Source organism: Macaca thibetana, chromosome 19 (genome assembly GCF_024542745.1).
Source record: "Macaca thibetana thibetana isolate TM-01 chromosome 19, ASM2454274v1, whole genome shotgun sequence".
Lineage (NCBI taxonomy): Eukaryota > Metazoa > Chordata > Mammalia > Primates > Cercopithecidae > Macaca > Macaca thibetana.
In genome coordinates this window covers 6241392-6266194 of record NC_065596.1, presented here as the reverse complement: position 1 = coordinate 6266194, position 24803 = coordinate 6241392, and the positions used below count along the sequence as shown (strand labels likewise).

Genomic DNA, 24803 nt, shown 5'->3' with positions numbered 1-24803 from the left:
TCAGTTGAGCCTGGGAGGTCAAGGCGCAGTGAGCTGTTGTCTCGCCACTGCACTCTGGCCGGGGCAACAGAGCAAGACCTCATCTCGTAAAGAAAAAAAAAAAAACCTTGTAGGACACAGTGGCTCACGCCTGTAATCCCAGCACTTTGGGAAGCTGAGATGGGTGGATCACCTGAGGTCAGGAGTTCAAGACCAGCCTGGGCAACATGGTGAAACCCTGTCTCTACTAAAAATACAAAAAAAAAATTTAGCTGGGCATGGTGGCGGGCGCCTGTCATCCCAGCTAATCAAGAGGCTGAGGCAAAAGAATCGCTTGAACCTGGGAGGCAGAGGTTGCGGTAAGCTAAGATCAGACTATTTCCAGCCTGGGCGACTCAGAGGAAGACTCAGTCTCAAAAAAAAATAAATAAAAAGAAATAAAAGAGAAAGAAAACAAAAAGAAAGTACCTCTCTGCAGGGCTCCTCAGAGGCCTCTTGCCTTAGACCACTTGCGGGCAGGCGGGCAGGCAAGACGTCTGGGTTTGAATCTCTGCTCTGCCATTTAACAGGGGTGTTGGCCTGGCACAGTAGCTCACGCCTGAAATCCCAGCACTTCGGGAGGCCGAGGCAGTGGATAACGAGGTCAGGAGATCGAGACCATCCTGGCTAACACGGTGAAACCCCGTATCTACTAAAAATACAAAAAATTAGCCAGGCATGGTGGCAGGCACCTGTAGTCCCAGCTACTCGGGAGGCTGAGGCAGGAGAATGGCATGAACCCGGGAGGCGGAGCTTGCAGTGAGCCTAGATGGCGCCACTGTACTCCAGCCTGGGCGACAGCGAGACTCTGTCTCAAGCAAACCAACCCCAACATAACTTGGTGGCAAGTCCTTTCTCCATGACCAAGGGACAGTGGCCATTCTCTGTAAGTTTCTTCATTTGTAAAATGGGTACAATTCAGTGGCCCTCCCTAACAGGGCTGGCTAGGTACACATGGCCACCAGCCCTACTTGCTGTGTAACCTCGGCCACTAATATTCACATCCCTCAGGGCCCCCGATGAGTCGGAAGCCCAAGGGGCAGGGTCTTAACAGCAAAGGGCAGAGCAGGCAGGAGAAGCAGGAAGCCTGGATCAAGGCTCTGGAAGTGAGGAGTCCAAGGTTGGAGTGTCTCTGCACAGTCTCCTTAAAAGGCTGTGTGGTGTCAAGGCAGTTGCTCAACCTCTCTGAACCTTAGGTTTCCTCAAAGTGGGGAGTAGGATGTTGGGAGGAGGAGGAGGAGCGAACTTCAGGGAGCTATTTGGAAAATCCCAGTCCTGGAGGCAGACCTCTTGGGTCAGTCAGATCCCACCTGTGCCACCTTCCTCCTGGTACTGGGTCCATCCACCAAACGAGAATAAAAGCTTACACTGTAAGCCAAGCAATGCTCTGTAAATATAAACTTTCTTAATCATCACAACTTTATGGGGCAAGTTTTTTTTTACTGTTCTCCCCATTTTACAGACAGGCAAACCAAGGCCCAAAAGATTAAAAAGTTCAGTAAGTATCTGCCTCTTCCTTCCTGCCTTGGGCTGGGGCTGTGCCCTTTCCACCTCGAAATCTCTCCTTCCCGAAAGGCAAGGGGGCATTAGCTAGTTCCAAACGCAGGTCAAAGACCCCAAGACCCTTCCCCAACCTCGACATCAGCCGGCCCCGCGCCCAGGCGCGTCTAGAGGGCGCTCGCTGCGCGCCAGATGTGCGGGCCCATCTCGGACGTCCGCTCTCAGCTCGCTCCCAACAAGGGGAGGAGCTGGGGGCAGAGAGAGGAGAGGCGGGGGTGTTGGGGGGGGGAAGCGGGCCAGGCCCCGCCCAGCCCGCCAGGCCCCGGCGGGGGAAGAAGGAGGCGGAGAGCCGAGCTGGCGTAACGAGACTTTACTGAAAACAGAAAACCGGGCGAACCAAGGATTACAAACAGGAATGTGGACTCGTAGCAAAACAAAACAAAACAGAAAAGGGAGGGGGGACCGGTTGAAAGAACCGAAGGGGGAAGCGAGATCGAGGAAAGGGGCGGAGAATTTTTTTTTCTTCTTCCCATTTCTTTAAAAAACCAACACAAGAAAACACACACACACACAACCAACGTTTGTTCCCGAGTAGAAACATAAATAGGGCAGAATCGAACACTCTGTTCTTCTCTCTTCCAAAGGAAAAAAAAAAAAAAGTAAAAGGAAAGGAAAGGCAGGGTTTGAGGCTGCGCCCCCTCGGAGCCCCCTTGCGCTGCGCGGTGTACAAGGTGGCAGCCGAGACGCGCGGGTTTGTGCAACACAGGGCGGCCGCGCGGGGGACAGAGGCAGCGCGAGGGTGGGGGGTCATGCGCTCGCCCCCCCGGGAGCAGGGGGTCCAGCTTGTCGAGTCCGGGGCGCCCCTTCCGAGTCCTGGGCACCCTCGGGGGGGATCCCCAGGGGCCGCGCCCTCTCTGAGTTCCTCGGCACACTCGGGGGAAGGGGGGTCCCCAGGGCGGCACCCTCTCCAAGTCCGGGGCGCCCACGACACCCCCCCGCGAGCCCGCCCCTCGGGGAGGGTGGCCGCGCATGCGCCCCGCGCGCGGACTCAGTACGCGGGCACCTGGTGCTGGGGCAGCAGCTGGCAGCCGCTGTTGACGTGGCTGAGGACTTTCTGCTTGAGCTGCGCCACCTGCTCGCGCAGCAGGCTCGCTGTGGACGCCAGCTCCGTGTTCTGGCTCTTAAGGGTCTTCACTTTCTCCTCCAGGCGCGAGATGCGCTCCAGCTTGCGCTTGCGGCACTTGGAGGCGGCGATGCGGTTGCGCAGCCGCTTGCGCTCCGCCTTGATGCGCTCCTGCGTGTCCATGTCGATGGGCGACAGCGGCGGGCTCTCGCCGAAGCTCGGCACGTCGGGCACCGTCTGTGGCTCGTCCTTGAGTGCAGCCAGGCGCGGCGGCCCCAGCGCACCCGGGGGTGGCGGCGGCGGGAAGGGCACGGGTTCGGCAGCGAAGGCGACCGTCGCGGCGCCCCCCGCGCCCCCGGCGCCGCCCGCGTAGCTACTCAGGTTCGCGTAGACGGGCGCTTCGGGCGCGGCCGCCGCCGGGGCCAGCTCGCCGGGGGGCGCGGAGCCCGTGGCCGTGCCCGAGGGCCCCCCGGCGGCGGCGGCGGCGGCGGCGGCGGCAGCGGCGGCCGCGCCCGCACCAAGCTGGTTCTGCTTGTGTAAATCCTCCAGGGCCTTGACGAAGCCCTCGGCGAACTCCTGCTCCTCGCTGGCCGCCACCTTCGGGTAGATGAACTGTGTGCTCGTCGGCGTGGTGGTGACCAGCCCGTTGGACTGGATGATGAGGCGCTCGAGCTCAGGGGAGGCCAGCTTCAGCAGCCCCAGGTCGGGAGAGGCGAGCAGGCCGTCGGGGGGTGCCGCGCTGGGGGCGCCGTCGGCGCGCAGGGGGGTTGGAGGCGGTGCGGCCGCAGGCTTCAGCGCCGCCGCCACCTGCTCACTCAGGCTCAGCGTCAGCGCGTCCTTCTTCATCATGCTGCCGGCCGCGGCCGTCGGGGGCGCCCCGGAGAACAGGCGGCCCGGGGACGCGAAGCTGCCGCCGCTGCCACTGGCGCCGCCGCCCAGGCCGCTCAGCGCCTCATCGCCGTAGAAGGGTGTTTCCATCCTCCGCCTCCCCCGCCGCGCCGGCCCGGGGGGGAGTGGCCGCGGCCTCCCGGGGGGCCCGCGCCCCCCCCGTCCGCTCGGCCCTGCGCCCGCCCCGGCCGCGGCCGCTGCGCCCGGCCCTCCGCTGGCGGCGGCTCCTGCGCCGCGCCGCTCGTGCGCCCTCTTATAGCCTCGGCTCGGCGCGATGAGCTCACCGCCCCCGTTCGCCATTGGGTGCGGGTGACGTCGCTCATTTGCATGGAGGGGCGGGGCCAAGCCACCGACGCCCGCCCGGCAGTCGTTGCCGCGGCGACGCGCGGTAAACGGCACAACAGCGCGCTGCCTTGTGGGTTGACGTCATGGGGGCGGGTCGCGCGCCCGGGCCGGGTCACCCCGCCTCGGGACCGCTGTGTACGACCGATCTCCCCGGCGCCGCCTCCGCCAAGGCACGTCCCGGGTGGCGTGATGGGCCCGGGCCACCAGGCGCCTGCCCTCCCCGAAGCCCCGCCCCGTGTCCGCGCGTGGGGCCCCGGCCGGGCGGGGGCGGGGGCGGGGGCGGGGGCGGTGCCGGCCTCCGGGGACTGGAGGGGGATGGGGTCCCGCATGGATAAATAACTCCTTGGCGCCTCCTGCTCTGCTGTGCTGCCAGCGCCTCCCCTAGCGCGCCTTCTGGAGGGGCTTTGTGCGGACTTGGGGCTGGAGGCCTGGTGGGGCTGTGTCCGGGGGCTCGCCGGGGGTGTGGGGCAGGTCTGCGTTCCCCACCCTCCCTCCTTCCCTCCCTCCTTCCACTCCGCGTGTGATTGCTCAGGGAGAGACCGGGGAGGGGAGAGGAGGGTCGCCAGAAGTTGCTGGAAGCGCTTGGATCCCGATCGTTTTCACTGAGTGCGTTGTAGAATCAGGAGTCCGACTTCCTGCCTTTACAGATGGGAAACTGGGCTCAGAGAGGTGGAGTGACCATCCCCCGAGAGTTAGCTAGGAGTCACAGCAGGGCCAGGGCTGTGACTAGGCCTGAGCTCTCATCCACGCTTAGAACCCTAGAACCTGGGAGTCCAGGCCCCTGCGTAGCCCCTTCTTTCCGCCGCCTACGTTTTAACCCCAGGTCTGCCAGGGCTGTGATGTCCTGGGCGAGGGTGCCCAACTCCAGGGGCTGGGCTGATGAGGCAGGAATGCCGGCTATAATTATTACCTGCTTGTTACCACTATCATGGCTGTTAGGGCTTAATGGGCCACTATTAAGACTGGCTGGGAAGGGGGTGTGAGGGAGGAGAGATGGACCCACCCCACCAATACTCACAAGGGATCCTTAGGACTTCTGGATCTGACCTACAGCCTCTGCATGCACCCCTCCAGCTCCCCACCTCTGTCTGGATGGAGCTCACACCCTCCTTTCCCTGACCTTCCCCTCCCTCTCTCTGATCCTTGGCCTCCCAGTTGCAGGACTAATCCTACCTCTGGGCCTTTGCACGTGCTATGCCCTCTGCGTGGTACTCCCTTCCCCCAGGGCAAAGACTTCAGGAAGTGCCCCACCCCCAGACTTTATTCCTTTATTGTAGACTCTGAATCTACCAGAATGATGGAGTGGACCATAGACCCTTAAGGTCAGGGACATTGCCTATGCTGAGCCTGCTGACACAGCCTAATATAGAATGGATACTCGGTATTAAAGGTGAATGCCGGGCTGGGTGTGGTGGCTCATGCGTGTAATCCCAGCACCTTGGGAGGCCGAGGCAGGCAGCTCACTTGAGGTCAGGAGTTCAAGACCAGCCTGGCCGAAATGGTGAAACCCCATCTGTACCAAAAATACAAAAATTAACCGGGTGTGGTGGTGTGCACCTGTAATCCCAGCTACTCAGGAGGCTGAGACATGAGAATCGCTTGATCCCGGGAGGCAGAGGTTGCAGTGAGCTGAGATTGTGCCACTGCACTCCAGCCTGGGAGACAGAGTGAGACTCCAGTCTCAAAAAATAAAAATAAAAAAGGCGAATGCAACAAAAGGTTGCTTGTGTGGGTGGTCTCTAGCCTCAGTTTGTCTGCCTGGCCAGTGGGCATTCGTTACTCCTTTTCTACTGTCCTTACTCACCTGGCTCTGCCTCCAGCTGGGCCCTGGGGCATGAAGGCCATAGGGGAGGCTGTCCTCATCGCCAAGAGAGGTGGCCTGTTGGTCGCGCGGTGGCTCTTGCCTGTAATCCCAGCACTTTGGAAGGCTGAAGCAGGCATCTGAGGTCAGGAGTTTGAGACCAGCCTGACTAACATGGTGAAACCCTGTCTCTATTGAAAATGAATTAGGCTGGGCGCGGTGGCTCACGCCTGTAATCCCAGCACTTTGGGAGGCCGAGGCAGGCGGATCACGTGGTCAGGAGATCCAGACCATCCTGGTTAACACGGTGAAACCCCGTCTCTACTGAAAAATACAAAAAAAAAAAAATTAGCCGGGTGTGGTGGTGGGCACCTGTAGTCCCAGCTACTCGGGAGGCTGAGGCAGGAGAATGGCGTGAACCTGGGAGGCGGAGCTTGCAGTGATCCGAGATTGTGCCACTGCACTCCAGCCTGGGCAACACAGCAAGACTCTGTCTCAAATAAAAGAAAGAAAAAAAAAATTAGCCAGGCGTAGTGGTAGGTGCCTGTAATCCCAGCTACTCAGGAGGCTAAGGCAGGAGAATCACTTGAACCTGGGAGGCAGAGGTTGCAGTGAGCTGAGATTGCACCATTGCACTCCAGCCTGGGCAACAGAGTGAGACTGCATCTCAAAAAAAAAAAAAGAAAAGAAAAAAAATAATAGGCTGGGCGAGGTGGCTCACACCTGTAATCAGCACTTTGGGAGGCTGAGGCGGGCAAATCATCTGAGGTCAGGAGTTCAAGACTAGCCTGGCCAATATGGCAAAACCCTGTCTCTACTAAAAATACAAAAGTTAGCCAGGCGTGGGGAGCGCACCTGTAATCCCAGCTGCTCTGGAGAAAGTCAGGAGAATCACTTGAACCCAGGAGATGGAGGTTGCAGTGAGCTGAAATCATGCCACTGCACTCCAGCCTGGCCAACAGAGCAAGACTCTGTCTCAAAATAATAATAATAATAAAAAAGACCTGGCCGGGCATGGTGGCTCACTCCTGTAATCCCAGCACTTTGGGAGGCCAAGGCGGTGGATCACGAGGTCAGGAGATCAAGACCATCCTATCCAACATGGTGAAACCCCATCTCTACTAAAAATACAAAAATTAGCTGGGCATGGCGGCACACACCTTTAGTCCCTACTGCTGGGGAGGCTGAGGCAGGGGAGTTGCTTGAACCTGGGATATGGAGGCTGCAGTGAGCCAAGATTGTGCTACTGCACTCCAGCCTGGGCAACAGAGTGAGAATCCGTCTCAATAATAATAATAATAATAGGCTGGGCGCGGTGGCTCACGCCTGTAATCTCAGCACTTGGGGAGGCCAAGGCAGGCGGATCACCTGAGTTAGGGAGTTCAAGACCAGCCTGACCAACATGGAGAAACCCCATCTCTACTAAAAATACAAAATTAGCCAGGCATGGTGGCGCATGCCTGTAATCCCAGCTACTTGGGAGGCTGAGGCAGGAGAATCGCTTGAACCCAGGAGCTGGAGGTTTCGATGAGCCGAGACTGCGCCATTGCACTCCAGCCTGGGCAACAAGAGCGAAACTCTGCCTAAATAATAATAATAATAATAAAGACCTGGCCTGGCAGGCCTGGGATCCGAATTGCCAGGGCAGGGAACTGGGGCTGTGGGTTTGTTTTGTCTCTAGATGGGTTAGGAAGGTGTCTGTCTGCCTATTGGAGTGTATGTCTGTGTGTGCACCTCAGGGAACTGGGGCTGTGGGTTTGTTTTGTCTCTAGATAGGTTAGGAAGGTGTCTGTCTGCCTATTGGAGTGTATGTGTGTGCACCTGTGTGTGTCCATATTTGTGTTGTATGGACAGACACAGGTACACACACATAGATACATACTCAGATCCGTGGGTCTCTGTGCTCTCTGGCCCAGGTTCTACCCTGGACAAAGAGATTCCTAGTGGGACAAGATCCAGCCCCCAGACCTGTAGCCAGCCCTTCCCTGGGAACCCGTCTCTGGGCCCCGTGCAGTGGGGCCAGAGTGGAGGAGATGGGCTTATGCCTCTCCCTGAGGCAGGAGGGTGAGTGGGCAGCCTACAGAGGCCCTGCCCTGACCTTGGGCCTCAGCCTTGGCAGCTGGGGGGATGATCTGGTTAATTGTGGGCTGAGACAGCCTGAGCTGAGTGGAGCACTTTCCTGGAGGAAGGCAGGTGAGATGCAGAGGCCTGTTACCTCTTGGAGCCTGTTTTCCTTCATGAAAATTGAGCAAATAAGCCTACCTACTTTGTGGAGTATTGCGATTTTTATTGGATTTGAAGAAATAGTAAGGGGTCAGGCCAGGTGCAGTGGCTCACGCCTGTAATCTTAGCACTTTGGGAGGCTGAGGCGGACAGATCACGAGGTCAGGAGTTCGAGACCAGCCTGGCCAACATAGTGAAACCCTGTCTCTACTAAAAATACAAAAATTAGCTGAGCACGGTGGCGCGCGCCTGTAGTCCCAGCTACTCGGGAGGCTGAGGCAGGAGAATCACTTGAACCCAGTAGTAGGAGGTTGCGGTGAGTTGAGATCGCGCCACTGCACTCCAGCCTGGGCAACAGAGTGAGACTCCATCTCAAAAAAAAAAAAAAGAAAGAAAGAAAGAAAAAAATAGTAAGGGGTCAATAAATGCTCTCTATGCTTGTATTATTTGGCCAAACGTAACTTCAGTTCTTTGGTTTTGAGTTCTCTCATCTTGGAATACCCTTACACTCTTGGCGAACTCCTATTCATCCTTCAAAACCCACCACCAGTGCCCCCTTCTCCAAGAAACCCTTCCTGACCATGTCCCCTAGGACTGCCATCGATCCTCTCCATCTGGCTAAGACCTGTCTGTCCCCCATCTGTGTCTTGTTCTGTCTCCTCCATAGAAGGGGATGGAGAGGTCTTCAGGGCAGGATGGGGAAGGCCTCTTCTGGCCCCTAAGTGTGTGAAGCTGCCTTTGCCACCCCCAAGGGCTCCTTTTTTTTTTTTTTTTTTTTTTTTGAGATGGAGTCTCACTCTGTCGCCCAGGCTGGAGTGCAGTGGTTTGATCTTGGCTCACTGCAACCTCTCCCTCCCGGGTTCAAGCAATTTTCCTGCCTCAGCCTCCCTAAGTAGCTGGGATTACAGGCAGACGCCAACACATCCGGCTAATTTTTTTGTATTTTTTGGTAGAGACAGGGTTTCACGACGTTGGTCAGGCTGGTGTTGAATGCCTGACCTCATGATCCGCCTGCCTCAGCTTCCCGAAGTGCTGGGATTACAGGCTTGAGCCACTGCACCCAGCCTCCCTTTTTCTTTTTCTTTACGTTTTCTGTTGCTCCGCCTCAATTCCCTTTCCCACCCTCTCCTTCCTTCTCCCAGCCAGAGAGCTCTCCCGGACACCCCATTCCTGTCCTTCCATTGGTCCCAGCCCTGAACCTACAGCACCTGTTGGTCCAGCTCTGTCCTCCCAGAATGGGAGTTCCTCAGGGGCAGATCTGAAGCCACTTTGGACATATGGGCATGGAGTGTCTAACTCCATCAGCTAGTCCCACGCAATTAACTAGAGAGAACTTTCTTTCATTCACTCCACATACACTGATTGAGCACCTACAGTAAGCCAGGGGAAAGGGCACACATGAATGAGACCAACATCTGCACCTTTGTAGGCCCCCACACCAAGGGAGAGCCAGAGCAGCGCAGTTTTCAGGAGAATCAATGGTGTCCCCGCCATAGATGGTAATGGAGGGGGCTGATATTTTAGAGTCGGGTAATCTGGGAGGGGTGGCCCAGGATGTAACACCAAATGACAGACAAGCTGGACCTAATTGCCAAATACTGGGGGATCAGAGTGTTCCGGTAGTAGGAACAGCCAGTTCAAAGGCCCCAGGACAGGAGCCAGCTGGACACATTTCTAGAAGGTGGGGAGGCAGGTGGGACTGGATTGGGAAGCCAGTGAGTGCCAAAGGAAGAGAAGGGGAGTGCCGAGGCCTCCACCTCTGCTCTGGAGGGATTTGTCTCCAAGGCAGTGAAAGTTGCAGATGAGGTTGGGGCAACAATAGGGCTTGGTCCCGGACTCTGCATTTTCACCTTTATCCCAGCAGCAGCTCCACCAGTGGCGAGGAACGTTATCCCACTTCTCAGGACAGTGTCTGGAGGGGGCAGGCGACGTGCCCAGAGTCGTACAGGCCAGGCCAGAGAGAACCCTGCGCTCCAAACAGAAACGGAACTTGACGCTGCGCTGCCACCGGGGTTTGAATCGCTGCGGCTGTAGTCCTTCCACAGGGCAAAGAGATTTCTTGTTTATAGCAACCTGCAGGCCGGGCACAGTGGCTCACGCCAGTAATCCCAGCACATTGGGAGGCCGAGGCGGGAGGGTCGCTTGAGCCCAGGAGTTTGAGACCAGCCTGAGCAATCTAGCGAGACCTCTTCTCTACAAAAATAAAAAAGTTAGCTGGGCATGGTGGTACATGCCTGTGGTCCCAGCTACTTGGGAGGGTGAGGTGGGAGGATCACTTGGGCCCGGGTAAGTTGAGGCTGCAGTTTAATTTTTAGTCTTAGTTGAACACCCAGAAACCAAAAATCACCTTGATAAATCGGAAAGCCCCAAAGAAAAACGAGTTAAGCAGGCAACCGCAGGGATGAGGTGGAGCCAGGCACTCAAGACCCCACAGCGGGGAGGTGGGGCTTGTGAGGATTCTAAACCGGCGCTTAGGACCCTTAGGCTGGTAGGGGCGGGGCTTGCAGGGAAAGTGCCCCGACGGGGACCCCCGGAGGGCGGTCGGGGGCCGGGCGCCAGACTCGGGCTGGGGGCGCTGTCTGGCCCAAACATTCCTGAGGATCAAGTTACCCGAGAAGGCTGAGGCCTCTCTGTTCCCCTCCTGCCAGGCTTCCGCCCTCTCCAGGAGCAGGAAACACAGTCTGTCCCCAGTCCAGCGCAGGTGTCTGCCCAGCCTCTCGGAGGGGACCCAGGCCCTGCCCTCTGGACTGGCACCGGATCCATCCTGCCTCACAAAACCATTTTACAGATGAGGAAACTGAGGCACAGTCAGCCTCCCTTCAGCATTGATGGAACCAGATTGAACCTGGCTCTGCCAGCTTTATGACCATTTTTACTAACTGGGCAGGCCTAGAAGAATGGTTCAGTCAAGTGTTTGCTGATTGACCATCTAGAATCAGTCTCCAAAGCCTCTTATAGCACAAGGAGAAAAGAACTTCCCATACCACTTACCCTCCTACTCCACCCTAGGACAGGCAGGACCCCTGTACTTATCCAGCATGCACTTAATGTGCACTTCCTGTATGCCTAGGCCTGGGTTAGGCCATTTCACAGGTAGATATTGGAAAACCAGAGGGTTTGGGAATCAGAGGGTGGTGAATTTGCTTTCTTTAGCCCAACTTCAGAAATTGGTTTGGGCCAGGCAAAGTGGCTTATCCCTGTAATCTTAGCACTTTGGGAGGCTGAGGCAGGAGGATTGCTTGAAGCCAAGCATTCAAGACCAACCTGGTCAACGTAACAATACCCCTGTCTCTTAAAAAAAAAAAAAAAAAAAAAAAAGAGGCCGGACGCGGTAGCTCATGCCTGTAATCCCACCACTTTGGGAGGCCGGGGCAGGTGGATCACAAGGTCAGGAGATCGAGACCATCCTGGCTAACATGATGAAAACCCGTCTCTACTAAAAATACAAAAAAAAAAAAAAAAAAATTAGCCAGGCGTGGTGGCGGGCACCTGTAGTCCCAGCTACTCGGGAGGCTGAGGCAAGAGAATGGTGTGAACCCGGGAGGCAGAGCTTGCAGTGAGCCGAGATCGCGCCTCTGCACTCCAGCCTGGGCGACAGATCGAGATTCTGTCTCAAAAAAAAAAAAAAAAAAAAAAAAGATAAATTGGTTTGTAGTCTGAGCAGGGTGGCTCATGCTTGTAATCCCAGCCCTTTGGGTTTCAGATGGATCTCATGAGCCCAGAAGTTCAAGAGCAGCCTGGGCAACATAGCAAGAACCCATCTCTACAAACAGATATAAAAATTAGCTGGTTGGGAGGCCAAGGCGGGTGGATCACAAGGTGAGGAGATCAAGACCAGCCTGGCCAACATGGTGAAACCCCATCTCTACTAAAAATACAAAAATTAGCTGGGTGTGGTGGTGCGTGCCTGTAATCCTAGCTACTCGGGAGGCCAAGGCAGGAGAATCACTTGAACCTGGGAGGCAGAGGTTGCAGTAAGGTTAGATCGCGCCACTGCACTCCAGCCTGGGCAACAGAGTGAGACCCTGTCTCAAAAAAAAAAAAAAAAAAAAGTTGGTTTGGTTTTTTGTCTCTTTCTTGGTTGTTTTGGACCAAACTCACATACCATCATTCATCGATTCAACAATGCCTTTTTTTTTTTTTTTTTTTTTTGTGGAGACAGTGTTACTCTGTCTCCCAGGCTGGTGTGCAGTGGTGCGTTCTCAGCTCACTGCAACCTCTGCCTCCCGCGTTCAAGCGATTCTTGTGCCTCAGCCACCAGAGTAGCTGGGATTACAGGCACCTGCCACCACACCGACTAATTTTTGTAGTTTTAGTAGAGACGGGGTTTCTCCATGTTGGCCAGGCTGGTCTGGAACTCCTGACCTCAAGTGATCTGCCTGCCTCGACCTCCGAAAGTTCTGGGGCTATAGATGTGAGCCACTGTGCCCGGTGATCATGCTCTACTGGGTGCCCGCTGTGTGCTGGGCAGGTGGGGCCTCACCGCCTGGAGGTGATGTTCTGGGGGACTGGAAGCAAGGTCATTACAGAAGCATGCTGCGGGCCGGGCGCGGTGGCTCAAGCCTGTAATCCCAGCACTTTGGGAGGCCGAGACGGGTGGATCACGAGGTCAGGAGATCGAGACCATCCTGGCTAACACGGTGAAACCCTGTCTCTACTAAAAAATACAAAAAACTAGCCAGGTGAGTTGGCGGGCGCCTGTAGTCCCAGCTACTTGGGAGGCTGAGGCAGGAGAATGGCGTAAACCCGGGAGGCGGAGCTTGCAGTGAGCTGAGATCCGGCCACTGCACTCCAGCCTGGGCCACAGAGCCAGACTCCGTCTCAAAAAAAAAAAAAAAAAAAAAAAAAAAAAAGAAGCATGCTGCAGGTTGGTCTCACGATTTTCCTTTAAGTTGGCCCCCTTTTCTGTTTTTACTTCAGTAAATATATTTCAAAGGGGAACCTTCATGTCACCACCAAGAATGGAAAACCAGTTTCTCTTGCTATAAATAGAAGGAAACCAAAAAACTATGAAATGAGAGCAAAGTCAGGCATTCCCGCCTCAGGAACATTCAGGGCTGGGGCTGGACCTCGAATGTCTGAGTCTTATCAAAGGCAGGGAAGCCCCAAGCAGAAGGGCAGGAGGGGCCACAGGGACCCACTTGGCGGATGCTCCAGTCCCGTGGGTCCCAGCACACAGTAGGCGCTTGAGGAATGTGTGTTGATTTGTTAACATGGAACCCATTATTGTAGGTGCCCCCCGCCCCCCACCATGATGTGTGGGTTTCGCCTGCATCCGACCACATACTCGTGGCTTTTCTAGGTACTGAGCCATTTCCCCGCTGACAGACTGAGGGTAGGGTAGTGCCTGAATGGGGAGGGGTGGGGGAGGTGGCAGGCAGCTGCCTCTTGGGCAGGGGACCCCACGGGGGCCTCTCTGGGGAGGCTTCGGTTTGGTTTGGTGACATGCCAGGATGCAGCTCAGGAAAAACGTTTATTTGCAGCCTTGGGGCTGTCCCCACCCACGGTCCTGTGGGCCCCTGAGTCTGTCCACACTGAGATGTGGGCCCCTGTGGCTCGCCGCCCTCCCAGGCTGTCTGTGGTGTTTGAATCAATGAATGAGTGAATGAGTAAAGGAATGAATGCAGTAAGTAGCATAATGGATGAGTTTGTGAAATAATGAATGGATGAATTAACGAATGAGCATAAGTATTCATGCTGCCAAGATGAGAAACCCATTCTCCAGGCATGCTTTTTTTTTTTTTTTTTTTTTTTTTTTTTTTTTTAAGACGGAGTCTTGCTCTATCACCCAGGCTGGAGTGCAATGGCGCCATCTCGGCTCACTGCAGCCTCCACCTCCCGGATTCAAGTGATTCTCCTGCCTCAGCCTGCGGAGTAGCTGGGATTACAGGCATGGGCCACCATGCCCGGCTAATTTTTGTATTTTTGTACAGACGGGATTTCACCATGTTGGCCAGGCTGGTCTGGAACTCCTGACCTCAAGTAATCCGTCCGTCTCGGCCTCCCAAAGTGCTGGGATTACAGGCCTGAGCCATGTAGATATGCTTTGTCCCCTTTTATCGGATGGACAAACTGAGGCTGTCAACCAAGAAAGGCTTCAGTATGTGGAAGGCAGATTCGAAGCCAGTTGGCCCTGCACACCGTGGGCTGCATTTCTGCACCAGGACTGGGGGCTCCCGGAGCGAGTTTAGGGGTCCGGACTGGTGCAGAGGGGCGCTAGACCTGGCCCCCAGCCAGCGGAAGGGATCTGGGCCCCTAGCTGGGGAGTAGATGGAACTGGGGGCAAGGCAGGCGGCAGAGGGGGTGGAGAGAAGACGGCTGCCCCAGGCTGCGGGGATGGGAAGACACCGGCAGGGTCCGCGTTGATTCAGAAGGGACCCCAAGGAAGGAGCAACTTTGGGGGACCCCAAAGTTGTCAGAGTGGTACCAAAGGCCGTGCACATGGGGCCCTTAAGCGCTACACAATGATTATTAGTGGAGAGACGCCCCGCCCGCCTGCTGCACCCGAGGCCGATTCCCTCAACTCCCACGCCTTCCCGCCTCCCGCTGCCCCCGCATCCCCTTCCTCCCGCCACCCCCCTGCTCCTCGCCTCTAGCTCTCCCGGGGAGGAAGTGGCGAAAATGCGGGGGTGGGCGCCCTATTCTCACTTCCCCTGGGGCAGGGCGGGGCCTGCGGGGTCCTCTCCGCCGCCGGGAGACTGGGCACCCCCCTCCGTACAGGGGTGGGGGCGGGGAGCCCCAGGAGCTGGGCCGGCGCCGTTCAGTCCCTGGCCAGGTGACGTCCAAAAGTTCCCTGGTCTTCGATGGTTCTCAAATGAAAAATGGGGGGAAAGCCACTGAGTTGGAAACAGCCAGTTGCTGGGGAGAGAGGACCCCACCCCGGGTCGGGACTAGCAGCCAGACAGGGACACGCCCTGCCCCGAGGGGTCAGGGCCAGGCCGAAGGGAGGGAAGTCGCAGTAAACACGGGGTTGGGTAGGGGCGGGAGGCGCATTCCAGGCGGTGGGAATGGCGCGGGCAGAGGCCTGGAGGCTGGTCGAGGCCTCCGGCCTCGCCCAGCTGCTGGGTCCTAGGCGTGCGGCCCCTCCCCTAATGGAAGGGGGAGGAAGAATTAAGGGGGAGGGGCGCTGTCCTTAGCAGTGGAAGAGTTAATTTCCCGGGGCTGCCGGACCCCGCCGCGAGCTGGCGGGTGGCGTCAGCGCCGACGTCAGGGCTATTTGGTGCTGCGTAGACGCGGAGGCTTCGGCCGCCCGGCCCCCACCCCACGCGGCGCTGGAGGCCGCGGGGATGGGGGCGGGGGCGGGGGCGGGGGCGGGGGCGGGGGCGGCCGGCCCTGCAAGCAGTTTACTGGGAGCTGTGCAGAGAGGGAAATTGAGGCACGGGAACGGGCGTGGCCTGGCTGGTGCTAAGCCCGCCAGCGTGCGTCCCACACTGCCGCCCCCTCCCGGCTCCTCCTGGTCGCCCGACGACTTGGTGCTGGTTTGGGCTTGTTTTCCATTGCGCAAATACCTGCGAATAAACGTTTGCCCCGAGCTGCGACCTGGCACATCACCACCTCTGCATGGCCTCAGTTTCCTCAACCGGATAATGGGGAGAGTTGACATTTAGTGTGGGCGCTGGGCTCCGCCTTGAAAAGGGGGTGTGGGAGGGGACTCCACCCCAAGAAACAGGCTGGCGCGGGGGCACCTGCGAGGCGGGCTGTGATTCCCGGGCTGGTTCCCCCGCCCGCTCCTCTCCTCCCGTCCTTCAATCCCCTCCTCTCTCTTCCCCTCCTTCTTCAGCTTCCCCTCCCCTCTTCCATCTCCTTCTCCTCCCTCCCGTCTCCCCCGATCTCCTCTCCACCCCCTCCCTCCCTTTCCCCCACCCGTCCGGCGAGGCCGCCCCACCGGACTGCTAATTAAATGCAGAGCTGGGGGGAAGGGACGGCGCGTGCTTAACTCCTTCCCCGCCGGGGCCCTGAACCGGGGATGGGGAAGGGTGTCCGCCACCGGAATTCCCCTTACTCCCAGGGGCAGGCCTTAAGCTCTAGGACAAGCCCATTTGTTGAGTGGGTATATCGAGGCCAAGGGAACGGCCCCAACGTTCTGGGTGAGGCTGTACTAAATCGGGCCTCCTGATGGGAGGGCCAAAGATTGGAGATAGGGGAAGAGAAAAGCAATATCGTGGCTTGGAAATAAACCAAGAGAAAAAAAAAATGAGTTGGAGGGAGGGACTGCGGGAGAGGGAGGAAGGAAAAAAGTCTAGGAGGAAGACAGAGAGACAACCAGGTAAGAAAGGTGGAGCCCCGGGTGTGGCCTGGAGGCACCTAGGCAGGCTTCCGGGAGAAGGCGGCTTCGGGGAGGAGCCTGTGGTGGGATAACTCCTGGCCCTGATCTTAGCCTCCAGGCCGGGCTCACCCACTGACTGCTGACTTCTGACAAGGCCCTGTGGCCTGAAAGGAAGGTCATCCCTGCCTTTGGAGCCATCCGTCAACCCAAGTCCCCGCCCTGTCCCTGAAACTTCAGAGAAGGGCCCAGTGAAGTGAGGTGTGGGCCATGTGCTGTGAGGTGACTCAGTGGCCCCTTATTCTTGAGACGGGAACAACTGAAAGGAATGATATAAAGTCAGGTGGTGAGGGCCGGGCGCGGTGGCTCACTGTAATCCCAACACTTTGGGAGGCCGAGGCGGGCAGATCACAAGGTCAGGAGATCAAGACCACAGTGAAACCCCGTCTCTACTAAAAATACAAAAAAATTAGCCGGGCATGGTGGCGGGCACCTGTAGTCCCAGCTACTCGGGAGGCCGAGGCAGGAGAATGGCGTGAACCCAGAAGGCAGAGCTTGCAGTGAGCCAAGATCGCGCCACTGCACTCCATCCTGGGTGACAGAGCGAGACTCCATCTCAAAATAAATAAAAAATAAAGTCAGGTGGTGAGAAAGCAAATGACAGCAGGCGGGGGGAGTGTGGGGTCGGGGGGGCCAGAGGACCCATGATACTAGCAGCAGGGCCACCATGAGGATGCCCCAGGGAAGGGTGTTTCTGAAAACTGGAGTAGCACGTGCAAAGGCCTTGGGTAGGAATTTGAAGTATTTGTTTGTTTGTTTTTTGAGACGCAGTCTCTCTCTCTGTCACCCACCCAGGCTGGAGTATAGCCGTGCGATCTTGGCTCACTGCAACCTCCGCCTACCAGGTTCAAGCGATTCTTCTGTCTCAGACTCCCGAGTAGCTGGGATTACAGGCGCACGCCACGACGCCCAGCTAATTTTGTATTTTTAGTAGACAGGATTTCACCATATTGGCCAGGCTGGTCTCGACCTCTTGACCTCGTGATTGACTAGCCTCGGGCTCCTAAAGTGTTGGGATTACAGGCGTAAGCCACTGTGCCCGAGCTGAATTTGAGGTGTGTGAAGGGAACATCCAGGAGGAGGCGTAGCGTGGGGTGAGGAGAGATGGGGGATTACAGGGGCCTCCAGATCCTAAGCAGGGAGGGTGGGGGGTGGCTTGAGTCCTTGGCCAGCCCAGGTGGAGCCCGTGACTGCTCTCCCTGCCTCCGTTTTCCCACCATTATTCATGCTCCAGAAGCGGCAGGGGAGGCTTTGGGGATGTAGAGGTTGCCCGGGGTCACAGGGATCCCTGTTGTGCCCTCTGTGAGTGCCCATTTGGCCTCCGCACACCCTCTGTGGCTCCCTGCTATGCCCAGTCTTCCCCGTCATTGCCTCTGGCTCTGTTCTCTCCTGCAGTCCAGCCACTCAGCCCTTGTACATGTCCCTCATCTGTTCTCACAATGCCCACCCCAGGTGACAACGTCCCCCCAAACCCCCTTCAGGAGATGGTAGGGCTGACACGAACCGGGGAGGGGAGATAGGGAAGGTGAGCACCCTGGCCCCTGAGTGCTGCACACAAACTGGGTAAAAATAGCTGCTCCCCCTGCCCCTGCCCCCTGTGAGGAGGCGGCTGTGACGGTGGTGGCTGCAGTGACGGGGATGTGCCCAGAGAAGCATCCGGCAGGGCCAGTTGCCATGGTGATGCTGACTCAGCGGCAGAGGCAGGTAGCGGCATCTGGTACCCAGCCGGCCCGCCCCTGCTTGGCCTACACTCCTAGCACCCTGTCCAGCCCCCACTTTGCGGCCTCCACCCTGGGGGTGTCTTCTGAGGCTGCAGAGGGGTGGGTAAGACCTCAGGAAGGGCTGGACAAGTTCCTCCACCAGACACCACTCAGTCATCTGCTGGAAGGTGGGAGATGCTGCTTCCATGGAGCCAACCTGAGTGTCAGGTCTTTCTCCCTCTATCTACTCAGCCATCCACCCATCTACCCACTCACCCATCCATCCACCCATCCACCATCCACTCATCCCCCATCCATCCACCATCTACCCATCTACCATCCATCCATCCACCCACCTATCTATCCACCCATCCACCATCCACTCATCCCCCATCCATCCATCATCCATCCATCAGTCTATCATCCATCCATCCATGCACCATCTACCCATCCATCATCTGCCCATCCACCATCCATCCATCTACCCACCCACCCATGCATCCACCATTCACCCATTCACCATCCACCCATCCATCCACCATCCACCCATCCATCTACCACCTACCCATCCACCATCCATCCATCCATCTACCCACCGACCCATCCATCCACCATCCACTCATCCACTCATCCACCCATCCATCCAACATACCCCCATCCACCTATATACCCACCCACCCACCTATCTACCCACCCACCCATGCATCCACCATCCACCCATTCACCATCCACCCATCCACCATCCACCCATCCTCTATCTACCCACCCGCCATCCATCCATCCACCTATCTACCCACCGACCAATCCATCTACCATCCACTCATCCACCCATCCACCCATCCATCCACCATCCACCTATCTACCCACACACCCATCCATCCACCATCCACTTATCCACCCATCCATCCACCTATCCATCCACCACCCACCGTCCATCCATCTACCATCCACTCATCCACCCATCTGTCCACACCTGCCCACTCATCCATCCACCAATCCACCTATTCATCCACCCACCCATCCATCTACCACGCACCCACCCATCCATCCATTCCTGTGTTCATCCATTCACTCAACATTTTTGGAGCACTTACCGTGTACTGACATCCTTCTGGGCACGTGGTGGTTGCCACTGCCGATGCAGTCAAGGTATCAGAGAGCAGTCTGGGGTGCAGGGACTTGGTGAGGACCAGGACTCCTTGGCTACTTGGGGCCAGGCCTTGAGATGCTGAGGCCCTATCTCTTCCTTGTTCTCCCAGTCTCGCTCCCTCTCTCTTCCTGCATCTCTCAATCTCTCTCTGTTATCCCATCTGAGTTCATCTTAGATCCTTCCCCATACCCTCAGGCCCCCCAGCAGCTGCCATCTATCCCCCTCTTCCTCTCCCCGCTCACTTGTTCCATGCCAGCTTTCCCTTGAGTACATCTGTGTATTCCCACCTCGGGGCGTTTGCACATGCTGTTCCCACTGCCTGGGAGACTCACTCACCTGGAATTGATCATATTTAATTCTTGGCTCCCCTCCCCTCCCCTCCCCTCCCCTCGCCTTGCCTTTCTGATGGAGTCTCACTCTGTTGCCCAGGATGGAGTGCAGTGACACAGTCACAGCTCACTGCCACCTCCATCTCCCGGGTTCAAGCGATTCTCCTGCCTCAGCCTCCCGAGTAGCTGGGATTACAGGCACATGGCACCATACCCTGCTAACTTTTGTATTTTTAGTAGAAACAGGGTTTCACCACGTTGGCTAGGCTGGTCTTGAACTCCTGACCTCAGGTGATCTGCCCACCTTGGCCTCCCAAAGTGCTCTGCGATTACCGTATTTAATTCTTGCCTTTCTTAGTATCTGCCCTTATTTCCATCCCCAGAGTAAAAAGGCCAAAGAGCTGACCTGTGGTTCTTTCAGGGACGTGTTTGTGCCTTCATTTCTCCAACTACAAAATGGGTAAATGAGCAGAAACAGCGCAAATGTCCATCAGCTGATGAAGGATCAACAAAATGTGGTTTACCCACACAATGGAATATGATGCAGCCACAAAAAGGCATGAAGCAGGCCAGGTACAGTGGCTCACGCCTGTAATCCCAGCACTTTGGGAGGCTGAGGCGGGCAGATCATGAGGTCAGGAGTTCAAGACCAACCTGACCAACATAGTGAAACCCCGTCTCTACTAAAAATACAAAAATTAGCCGGGTGTGGTGGCGTACATCTGTAGTCCCAGCTACTCGAGAGGCTGAGGGAGGAGAATTGCTTGACCCGGGAGGCGGAGGTTGCAGTGAGCCGAGATCGCGCCATTGCACTCCAGTGTGGGCGACAGGGTAACACATAAGACAGGGTAACACATAAGACATAAGACTCTATCTCGGCCGGGCGCGGTGGCTCAAGCCTGTAATCCCAGCACTTTGGAAGGTGGAGGCGGGTGGATCACGAGGTCAGGAGATCAAGACCATCCTGGCTAACATGGTGAAACCCCGTCTCTACTAAAAATACAAAAAAATTAGACGGGTGTGGTGGCGGGCGCCTGTAGTCCCAGCTACTCGGAGGCTGAGGCAGGAGAATGGCGTGAAACTGGGAGGCGGAGCTTGCAGTGAGCCGAGATCGCGCCACTGCACTCCAGCCTGGGTGACACAGCGCGAGACTCCGTCTCAAAAAAAAAAAAAAAAAAGACTCTATCTCAAAAAAAAAAAAAAAAAGGCATGAAGCACTGATCTGTGCTACCACATGTGCACAAAACTCGAAAACATGACACTGAGTGAGAGAAGCCAGGCATGAAAGGTCACACAGTGTGAGATTCCATTGATATGAAATGTCCAGCACAGGCAGATCCACAGACAGGAAGCAGCCAGGGGTTGCCAGGGGCTGGGGAAGGGAATGGGGAGTGACTGCTGATGAGGACGAGGTCTCCTTTGGAAGGGATGAACATGTTCTAGAATTAGACAGAGGCAATGGTTGCACAACAGTGAGGGTGTATTAAATGCCCCTGAATTACCCACTTTAAAGTGGTTCATTTTATGTTATGTGACTTCTGCCTCCATTTATTTTAATGTTTTGAGACAGGGTCTCACTCTGTCACCCAGGCTGGAGTGCAGTGGTATGATCTTGGTTCACTGCAACCTCCGCCTCCTGGGATCAAGCAATTCTCCTGACTCAGCCTCCTGAGTAGCTGGGATTACAGGCGTGCGCCACCACATACAGCTAATTTTTGTATTTTTAGTAGAGACATGGTTTCACCATGCTGGCCAGGCTGGTCTTGAACTCCTGGCCTCAAGCGGTACGCCCACCTCAGCCTCCCAAAATGCTGGGATTACAGGCATGAGCCACCGCGTCTGGTCTTCCATTTACTTTTTAGAGACAAGGTCTTCCTCTGTTGTTCAGGCTGGGTGCAGTGATTTGATCTTTGTTCACTGCAGCCTGGATCTCTAGGGCTCAACCAATCCTCCCACCTCAGCCTCCTGAGCAACTGGGACTTACAGGGGCCATGCCACCATGCCAGGCCAATTTTGTTTATTTTTTGTAGAGATGAGGTTTCACTATGTTGCCCAGGCTGCTCTCGAACTCCCGGATTCAAGCGATTGTCCTGCCTCGGCCTCCCAAAGTGCTGGGATTACAGGCATGAGCCACCACCATGCCAGGCACCTCAATTTTTTTTTTTTTTTTTTTTTTTTTTTTGAGACAGAGTTTCACTCTTGTTGCCCAGGCTGGAGTGCAATGGTGCAATCTCAGCTCACTGCAACCTCTGCCTCCTGGGTTCAAGCAATTCTTCTTCCTCAGACTCCTGAGTAGCTGAGATTACAGGCGTGCGCCACCACGCCCAGCTAATTTTGTATTTTCAGTAGAGATGGGGTTTCTCCATGTTGGTCAGGCTGGTCTCAAACTCCTGACCTCAGGTGATCCGGCAGCCTAGGCCTCCCAAAATGCTGGGATTATAGGCTTGAGCCACCATACCCGACCACCTCAATTTTTTTTAAGTACATTAGATAAAAACCAAGGACATTTGAATAAAGTAGGGAATTTAGTTATTACAAACAAAACAAAACTGCTTCTTAAGTGGTTCAGGGAGGATGGCTCTCTGAAGGTGTCTCTAGGTTGACTCATCCTCTCTAAGGGAGAACAGAGGGCCAGGGAGGCCTTCACATCTACAGTGTGCCAGCCCTTGCCTGGTACCCTCGCCCTCACTTTTTGTTTTTTTTGAGATGGAGTTTCACCCTGTCACTCAGGCTGGTGTGCAGTGGCGTGATCTCAGCTGACTGCAATCTCTGCCTCCCGGGTTCAAGCAATTCTACTGCCTCAGCCTCCCAAGTAGCTTGGACTACAGGCATGCACGGCCACGCCCAGCTAATTTTTTGTATTTTCAGTAGAGACGGGGTTTCACCATGTTGTGGCCAGGCTGGACTCCAACTCCCGACCTCAGGTGATTTGCCTGCCTCGGCCTCTCACAGTGCTGGGATTACAGGCATGAGCCACTGCGCCCTGCACCCTCGCCCTCACTTTGCTCGCCAGCCAGCTGACTGCCTTTCCAATGCACCCAGCACGCACCTTCCCCAGGGCCTTGACACCTGCCATTCTCTAGTTGGAAGCCTCAGGTGATCGAGAACGCTAGATCCCACCCCAGCAGGAGGAACCGAGGTAGAGTTCTGTATGCTCTCGTTCCCCCACCTTCCTTAGGCCACCAGAAAGGTCAAGGTGCTTGGTGGTTAGGACAAAGTTGACCACACCTTGGGGCCACAGAGGGCATTGAGTATGACCAAGGAGGCTGAGAGCCTGAGATGACAGCAGGCTGTGAGGGTATCTTGGAGGGCACAGGGCACACCCCTTTCCCACCCTGGGAGGGAGAGGATCCTATAACCTAAGTGGCGTCTTGAAGCCAGTGGGAGGGTGAGGAGGTGGAATTCAGACCAGCTGGGGGCTCTGTCAAAAGGACCTGCTTCTGGCTGCCTCATCAATGCAAACAGCAAGAACTTTCTTTTTTTTTTTTTTTTTGGTGAGTGGGGTTCTTGCTCTGTCACCCAGGCTGGAGCACAGTGGCGCAATCATGGCTCCCTGTAACCTCGACCTCCCTACTCAAGTGATCCTCCCCCTTCAGCCTCCGCAGCAGCTGGGACTACAGGTGTGTACCACCAGGCCTGGCTAATTTCATTTATTTTGTAGAGGTAGGGTCTCACTATGTTGCCAGACTGGGATCCTGGGCTCAAGCCATCTGCCTGCCTTGATGTCCCAAAGTGCTGGGATTACAGGCCTGAGCTACTGTGCCCGGCCAAGAACCATTTTTTAATTTAATTAATTATTATTATTATTATTTTTTGAGACAGAGTTTTTCTCTTGTTGCCCAGGCTGGAGTGCAATGGCGAGATCTCAGCTCACTGCAACCTCTGCCTCACGGGTTAAAGCAATTCTTGTGCCTCAGCCTCCTGAGTAGCTGGGATTACAGGCGCCTGCCACCACACCCAGCTAATTTTTGGGTTTTTTTTTTGTTTTGTTTTGCTTCTTTGAGACAGAGTCTCACGCTGATGTCAGGCTGGAGTGCAGTGGTGTGATCTTGGCTCATTGCAACCTCTGCCTCCTAGATTCAAACAATTCTCCTGCCTCAGCCTCCCAAGTAGCTGGGACTGCAGGTACGTGCCACCACGCCCAGCCAATTTTTGTAGTTTTAGCAGAGACAGGGTTTCACCGTTAACTAGGATGGTCTCGATCTCTTGACTTCATGATCTGCCCACCTCGGCCTCTCAAAATGCTGGGATTACTGGTGTGAGCCACCACGCCTGGCCAATTTTTGCATTTTTTTACTAGAGACGGGATTTCACCATGTTGCCCAGCCTGGTCTCAAACTCCTGATTTCGGGTGATCCGCCCACCTCAGTCTCCCAAAGTGCTGTGATTACAGGCATGAGCCACTGTGCCTGGCCCATTTTTAAATTTTTTAAATTTTTTTCCAAGACATAGTCTTGCTCTGTCAACCAGGCTGGAGTGCAGTGGCATGATCTCAGCTCACTGCCATCCCCGCCTCTCAGGTTAAAGCAATTCTCCTGCTTCAGCCTCCCGAGTAGATGGGATTACTGGCGCTCACCACCATGCCCGGCTATTTCTGTATTTTTAGTAGAGACGGGGTTTCACCATGTTGACCAGGCTGGTCTTGAACTCCTGACCTCGTGATCCACCTGCCGCGGCCTCCCAAAGTGCTGGGATTACAGGCGTGAACCACCGCACCCAGCCATTTTTTTAATGTTTAAGGAAAACTACTGGGCAGTGAAGGTCTCCCCAAACAAAGTCACTGAGCCCCAGCCTCCCCAGCCTGGTAACTGAGATTTCAGGGGATTTCAGAAGAGGCTGACCTTCGAGAAGGCTCTGGGGCCAGGATGTCTGAGTTACTTGATGCTGGAGGGATGGGGCGTGGGGGGTCTGGCCCTGGTGGTGCATAGGAGGGGAGATGAGGGAGGGGAAGATGCTTGAGGACGTGAAGAGTATTTTTAGGTGCTGAATGCAGCTCTGAAATATTTCCACGGCCACTCCCGAGAGCGAGCTGGGTGACTATTTCGGTGCCTGGTTCCAGTGGAGGCGGGGCAGGGGTGAGTCACCGCCGGGTGGCCGCAGAGGCCAGGCCCAGGCTGGGAGGCAGATCGAAGGGCAGGATCGCAGGTCTGCGAGGTGAACGGTCACTGGCCTGGGGCCAGGCTTCCTGAGCCAGCCTCCAGGGCACAGAGGACAGCGGCCTTTCTATTCCCCATGGCACAGGCCAGTCCAGGGGGGCCACTGCCGGGGTCCCCCTGGGACAATGAGCCACTCACGCCAACCCCATAGCTGCAAAGATAGAGGGTACCCCATGAGGTTCTGGACAACCCACAGGTGCTAGACGAGATGCCACTCTTAGATTATTTCAAGCATTTATTGAGCACT

The 24803-nt window shown here is 56.1% G+C and overlaps 2 protein-coding genes across 3 annotated transcripts in view; both read right to left on the bottom strand.

Annotated features, from left to right (window-relative positions):
* Positions 1 to 24803, bottom strand: part of RAB3A (RAB3A, member RAS oncogene family) — a 162787-nt gene that overhangs the window by 87854 nt on the left and 50130 nt on the right. The window contains exon 1 of one of the 2 annotated variants that reach the window (XM_050769814.1): positions 17682 to 17694. The exons of the other annotated variant lie outside the window; for it this stretch is intronic. The gene's annotated coding sequence lies outside the window, so the exon portion shown is untranslated. Of the gene's footprint in view, positions 1 to 17681; positions 17695 to 24803 lie in introns of those variants that run through there. 2 annotated transcript variants of the gene reach the window in all.
* JUND (JunD proto-oncogene, AP-1 transcription factor subunit) lies at positions 1874 to 3786 on the bottom strand. Its single transcript, XM_050769732.1, has one exon. It carries the CDS (start codon positions 3617 to 3619, stop codon positions 2567 to 2569), a length of 1053 nt encoding a protein of 350 aa, XP_050625689.1. The 5' UTR covers positions 3620 to 3786; the 3' UTR covers positions 1874 to 2566.

Coding starts and splice junctions, on each gene's coding strand:
- JUND (XM_050769732.1), bottom strand. CDS start 3,619: ATGGAAACACCCTTCTACGGCGATGAGGCGCTGAGCGGCCTGGGCGGC.